The sequence below is a fragment of the Hipposideros armiger genome, unplaced genomic scaffold (genome assembly GCF_001890085.2).
Source record: "Hipposideros armiger isolate ML-2016 unplaced genomic scaffold, ASM189008v1 scaffold_238, whole genome shotgun sequence".
NCBI classification, from domain to species: Eukaryota; Metazoa; Chordata; class Mammalia; order Chiroptera; family Hipposideridae; genus Hipposideros; species Hipposideros armiger.
The window spans coordinates 2,215,653-2,221,694 of record NW_017731588.1 but is presented as its reverse complement, the minus strand read 5'-3'; the positions used below and the strand labels follow the sequence as shown (position 1 = coordinate 2,221,694).

The 6,042-nt window shown below is 41.7% G+C and overlaps 1 protein-coding gene across 3 annotated transcripts in view; it reads right to left on the bottom strand.

Annotated features, from left to right (window-relative positions):
- Positions 1–6,042, bottom strand: part of PIGU (phosphatidylinositol glycan anchor biosynthesis class U) — a 97,413-nt gene that overhangs the window by 21,477 nt on the left and 69,894 nt on the right. For 2 of the 3 annotated variants that reach the window (XM_019655318.1, XM_019655317.1), the window contains 2 exons: positions 3,526–3,680; positions 1,299–1,442 (listed from right to left, as the gene is read on the bottom strand). In XM_019655318.1, coding sequence (XP_019510863.1) covers positions 1,299–1,442; positions 3,526–3,680 — 299 coding nt within the window. The remainder of the gene's footprint in view (positions 1–1,298; positions 1,443–3,525; positions 3,681–6,042) is intronic. The other variant, XM_019655319.1, reaches the window with a different exon arrangement.

Below are 6,042 nucleotides of genomic sequence, written 5' to 3'. Positions count from 1 at the left end.
TGTGTGTGTGTGTGTGTGTGTGTGTGTGTGTGTGTGTGTGTGGAGGGGGAGGTCACACGATGGTGGTGCTGTTATCTAACCAGAAGCTATCTGTGGCCTTTCGCATGCAGACAATGAAAACTTCTGGAAAGCTAACTATAGTGAGGAAAGGAGCTCCAGGCTCTCTGCTTCTCTCAGCCCAGTGGCCAGGCCTAACCAGAACAAGGTCAGGGAATGTGGACCACAGATAGCAGGAGAGCTTGGCTGGACAAAGGTGCCAGAGTTCTGGAGCCTGCCAGGCCAAGGAGGCATGGTTTTCTGTCAGATGCCAGGCCAAGGCTGTCATGAGAAGGAAGCATCAGCTCTGAGCTTCTACAGAATGGGAGCTGTGTGCATTGGTGTACTGGCCATGAAGAACAGCAGGAAGATTAAAGCAGAGAACTCAAGCTCCTGAAATCTAAATCAAACTCTCTTCCAGCTTCCCTGGACCATCTAGGCATATCTATAGCTACTGGTGCCTGTTTTTCCTTCTCTAAAGCTAGGATAATAGAACCATTTTGGGGGCTACTACAAATTATTCTCTCAGGAGCTTGGCATGGTACAAAGGGCTGAGCAGAGTCTGGAGCCAGGCAAACCAGGAATGAATCCGAGCTCCACTGCTTACTAGCTGTGTAACTCTGGGAAAATCACTCCACTTCTCTGAGCATCAATTTCCTCAACTATAAAACGGGACCGATGATAATAAAATAATGCCTGCCTCCAAGAGTTATTGGAAGGGTTAGGTATGAATATTGTTCAGAAAGCCTAGAAAGGTGCCTGGGAGGGAGCTGGGCTTAACCAGGTCAGCTCTCTCCTCCTGCAACAGAGAGCTCCAAGAACAGCCCTTTGGAGGGGAATTGATCAGAAGATTAAACAGAGCTGCAGGTGGCCAGACTCCCAACGAACACATCCTGAGTCCACTTAGGCAAACTGTCACTGGGCTGCTGATACAGGACACCCAACAAGATCCACTGTTTCCCAAAGACACCCCCTGACCCCAACCTCTGCTCTTATCCAAAATACTTAGTGGGCTCAGCAGCAGTGTGGGCTTGAGTACCCCGAGTGATGCCAGGAGAAGTATCAGGGTGCTCCAAGCACTCTCCTTGCACTCATGTGTGACTCTATTGCTGGCTATGGCCACTGGCACCGGAGGCGACTGAGGGCAGGGTTTCCTGAGCAAAGATAACATAAACCTGATAGCAGATGCTCCCAGTTTGAAGGGCACCTGTAAGGCTACCAATGGCTCTGTGGACAAAGAAGGAGCAGGCCCAACCACTTACTTTAGCTTTATGGCTAAGGGGATGGTGTAGAAGAAGACGTTGATCTGAAACACACATACAAAGAAGAGGCTGAAGTGCTCAAACATCTCTGCAAAGAAGTACCAAAAAAGACCAATGTTTGGGGTGAGATCTGGAACAGAAAGTCTAGAGTGAAGAAAACAAAGGGAGAGAAAAAAAAACAAAGAGAGCAAAGTTATAAATAGTCTGCTTTGACCTGGTTTTCTCCTGAAGACTTTGGTCACTGCTGGGCAGCCAAGGATGACTCTGTCCCCACAGAGATCAGGATGTGAGGGGCTTTCCAGGCACCATGGATACAGATAATTAACAAAAACAAGGGGCAGAGACGCAGAGAAGGACAGCCCGTACTAAATATTAGCTGAGCCAAACTCTGGCATGCAGCAAAGATCTGAAATGAGGCAGGGATTCATGCTAGAAATCAAAAGACCAGCCCCTCCTTTAACTGCCAAGATACACACATTTAAAATTAGGAGATACTCAGTAGTGTAACAAAAGAGGTATGGGTTTTAAGTAAACACTATTTGGGGCATTCTGCAGACTTGCCTAGAGAAACAAGCTCTAAGGTTTTGCCCCTCCCCATTCTTGCTCCATATCCCCACATCAGGAGCCAGAAGAGCGCACGCCCGACACCACACTGAGACTTCTGGGGGCTGGAGGAACCATCGGCCTGGCCTGGCTAGGATCTCAGACTTCATTTGGGAAGTAGGGGTTTAACGGAAAGCTTTCTTTTCTAGTTATATCAGATAAAAATGGGCTGTCATTCTGGCTCTTCTAAAAATTTACATTATAGGCCAGCAGAGTAGAACGTTGGTTAAGCTGGCTTGGGACGCCAGAGGGCCCTGGTTCGGATCCCACATATGAGGGCCAGTGACACTGTCCTCTACAGCTAAGATGCTGAACAACAGCTCAACCTGAAGCTGGGCTGCCGTGAGTCGCCGGCGACGGCGTAGGCTGCAGCCCCTGCTGCAGTGGGCTGCCATGGGCTACCATGTGTAGCCAGCAACCAGCATGAGCGGCCAGCAGCCGCCGTGAGTGGCCGTCCAGAAGCCGGCGACTGATCTGCCTCACCCGGGAAGAGCGCAATGATGGTGCCAGCTTGGGCCAGTGAAGCAACATCCTCCACAACTACACTGAAGAACAAAACGACAGCAACTTGTCTGTTCCCCTTCCCCCAATTCCTCAGTGCTGTTCCCATCCCCCAATTCCCCAATAAAAAATCTTTAAAAAAAATTAAAAAAAAAATTTACATTATATTTTTTATTTAAAAAAATATGGAGTTGAAACAGATGTCAATTCACAATTTCAAAAAGGCAACAAATGGAGCGTGGAGAAGGGAGAAATAGGCAATGGCTCGTGGTCAGATTTCACTAACATAGGCCTCCACCCAGGGCAAGTCTTTGCCTCTTGCTGTAATTACATTTCCTCTGCTGTGAAATGAGGTAAAGGACACAATCTGTGGTCCAGCAGAAAACCAGGAAAAGCTTTTCACTCCTATCCAAGGCAGAGCATGAAGAGCTAAAAGTTACTAAATCGGTGTTATGCTCAGCCAGGATTTAACATAAAATTAGCAGTCCAGAATCCCAAAGGGGAGTCTGCCACTCCAGATCCCTTTTCTATCCTGGCAGGTTTAAGTATCTCACACCCCACTGGGCTGTGAGTTCCTCAAGGCTTGGGCAATGGCCACCCCCCTGAGCATACCATACTGAGAGCATTTGGAAATGTCTGCAGAATTCATACTGCAAAACCGTTGAGATTTTCTCTAAAAGTTTGACACATGGGAGGTGACTTTATTTTAAAAGCGTCAGAGGCCCTATTGCAGTAGAATATATCCATTACTGCTTGGGATTGGACGAAATCTTCCCGGCAGGAGCTGGTAGGCGCTTTGGATGTCCCTAGAGTGTGCTCCTTAATCTCACTAGATCAGAGGTATGCTCTAGACCAGTGGTTCTCAAAAGTGTATTCACTGGGCCAGCAATATCAGCATCACCTGAAAACTTGTTAGAAATGGACATTCCGGGTCCCTACCCCAGACTTACTGAATCAAAAACTCTAGGGTAGTTAACAAGCCCTGAAGGTGATTCTGATGCAAACTAAAGTTTGAGGACCACTGTGTCTAGATGCACCCTGTGCTCAATTGCCCTCTGATTCCAGCTGGAGCTATGAAAACCACATTGGCTTCCCAGAGTTTTTTAATGAGGTCATTACTTACATGAAGCCGTAGACTGCAGGGATGAAATCCCAGGAGCTGAGAAGGAAGAAGGAGAGGCAAATGATTACCACTAGGCTTCCCACGTACATCATGGCATACTCCCAAGAGAAGACCCAGAAGGCTTTGCTCTTCACTTTCACGGGTATGTACTGCCTCTAGGAGAGAAGGCAAAACAGTGCATTTAGGGATGTCAAAAATAGAGAGCATTAATCAGCTTAAACTTCAAGATTACTCCTGCAAAACACAGGACACAGAATAGTTGAAAACCAAAGAATTGAAAAGATATGCTAGGTAAACATTAACTCCTAAGTTTGATTATACTGGTCCCAGATAAAACAGACTTTAATGTGAAAAGTACTGCAGAGGTAAAGATGTTCCATAATGATGAAAGATTCAATTCATCAGAAAGACGCAACAGTTCTAAACTTGTGTGTACTAGTAACACAGTCTCAGACATGGACAGAGCTACAGAGGAAAAACAGACTAATCCATCATCAGTGGATAACTGACCGATCAAACAGACAAAAATTAGAAACCAAGTAGGAAATACGAATAGCACACTTAATAAATTTGATCTCATAAGCTCTTCTACAACATAATATATAGAACAGTACACCTAGTAACTATAGAGAATTCCTATTCATTTTAAGCATTTTATAAAACTTTATAAAAACTTACCACCTACCTAAATCAGGCCATAAAACAATATCAACAAACTTCAAGGAGTTTGTATCATTCTCTGATCCATTCTCTGACCATAATGCAATTATTCGAAATCATAAATAAAAAAACCTAAAAATACATTAAGAAAAATTTAAACCCTTTCCCAAATAACTCAGAGGTCAAATAAGAAATGGTAATAGAGCATTTTGATGTAAGAAATTAATGGTTGTGAAAATACCTCATATCACTATTTGTGTAATGTAGATAAAAGAGTACTCTGAGGGAAAAATACAGCCTTATAAACTTAATATTTGAATAGAAGGCTGAAAATAAATATGCTTAACATCTGTTTTAAGATATTAGAAACAGAACGACATAATAAATCCCAAATGAAGGAAGGAAATAATAAAGGTAAGTGCAGAATTTGTTGAAATGAAAAACAAAATCACAATATAAGGAGGCAGTGAAGCCAAAAGCTAGTTCCTAGAAATGACTAATGAGACTAATCAGTCTCTGATAAGACTGATCAAGAAAAAGGAGAGATCGAATAAACAATATTAGGAATATAAATGGGAATACAACTATGGATGCATCAGTGTTAAGAAATAAAATAAAAAACTTATGCCAATATGTTTAAAAACTGAGGCAAAAATGGATACTTTCAATGAAAAATATAAATAATTTCAATGTGTCAATTAAAATGCCAGTGTCATAAAAAAATAAAATAAAAGGTAGAGATCAAAGGAGATGACAATGAAATGTGATTAATGATCCTTGATTGGATCCTGAACCCCACCTCTCCCCCAAAATGCTATAAAGGTTATGCATATATTCGAGAATTTGAATTTGGAGTGTATACATTAGACAATATGAATCTAAGACAGTTAAACTTCTTGGGTGTGCTAACAGTATTGTGGTTATGTAGAAGAATGCTCCAGTTCTTAAGAGTTACCTGCTGAGTATTTAGGGTTGATATGTTTCCTTTACCATCTCACTGCAAAGAAAGCAAGTTCCAGACCAGACTCTGGCATACTTTGCAACATTTATCAAACAGAAATTCATTAGCAAGCAGGCACAAAACAGTTCACACAGTTATCTGTAACTTCCCTGCCAATGAATCAGGAAAAAAACAGAAAGAAAAAATCGATATATCTACATTAAGATATAGAAAATGTGGTAAAATGATGGCTGGGGAATCTACATACAAGGTATTTATTATACTAGTCTTTCAATTTTTCTGAAAGCATGAAATAAAAAATTAGGGAAAAAACTAATTCAAGAACAACTAGGAAATTTTGAATGGTCCTATAACCATTTAAAAGATTGAATTAGTAATGAAAAATTTTCCCATAAAGAAAGGAGCAGGCCCAGCCGGTTTTACAGGAAAGTTCTACCAACATTCAAAAAGTAGGTGACTGTAATCTTACATTGACTCTTCCACAGCAAATATTATAAGCTTAATATCAAAACCACTTACTAACACAAATGTAAAAATGCTAAATGAACAATTACCTAATATAATTCAGCAACACATGAAAAAGATCATGATAACCACTTCATAGATGGTGTAGAGGCCTGACCACCGCACTGTATATCTGAAGCTGATGTTGAATAATAATGTATGTCAACTATAATTATATATACATATAGTCACAGGACATGGAGTAGAGTGGAATGGAGTCAATGGAATTGTAACAGATAAGCATGATATCGGGGGTGGAAGGGCAGTAGATGGGGGAGGAGGGTTGTTACTTTGTGAGGGTGAAAAGGATAACTATTGCATTGTTCTGTACACCTGAAACTAACAATAAAATTTAAAAAAAAAATGAAACCATGAAGTACAATAAATATGGT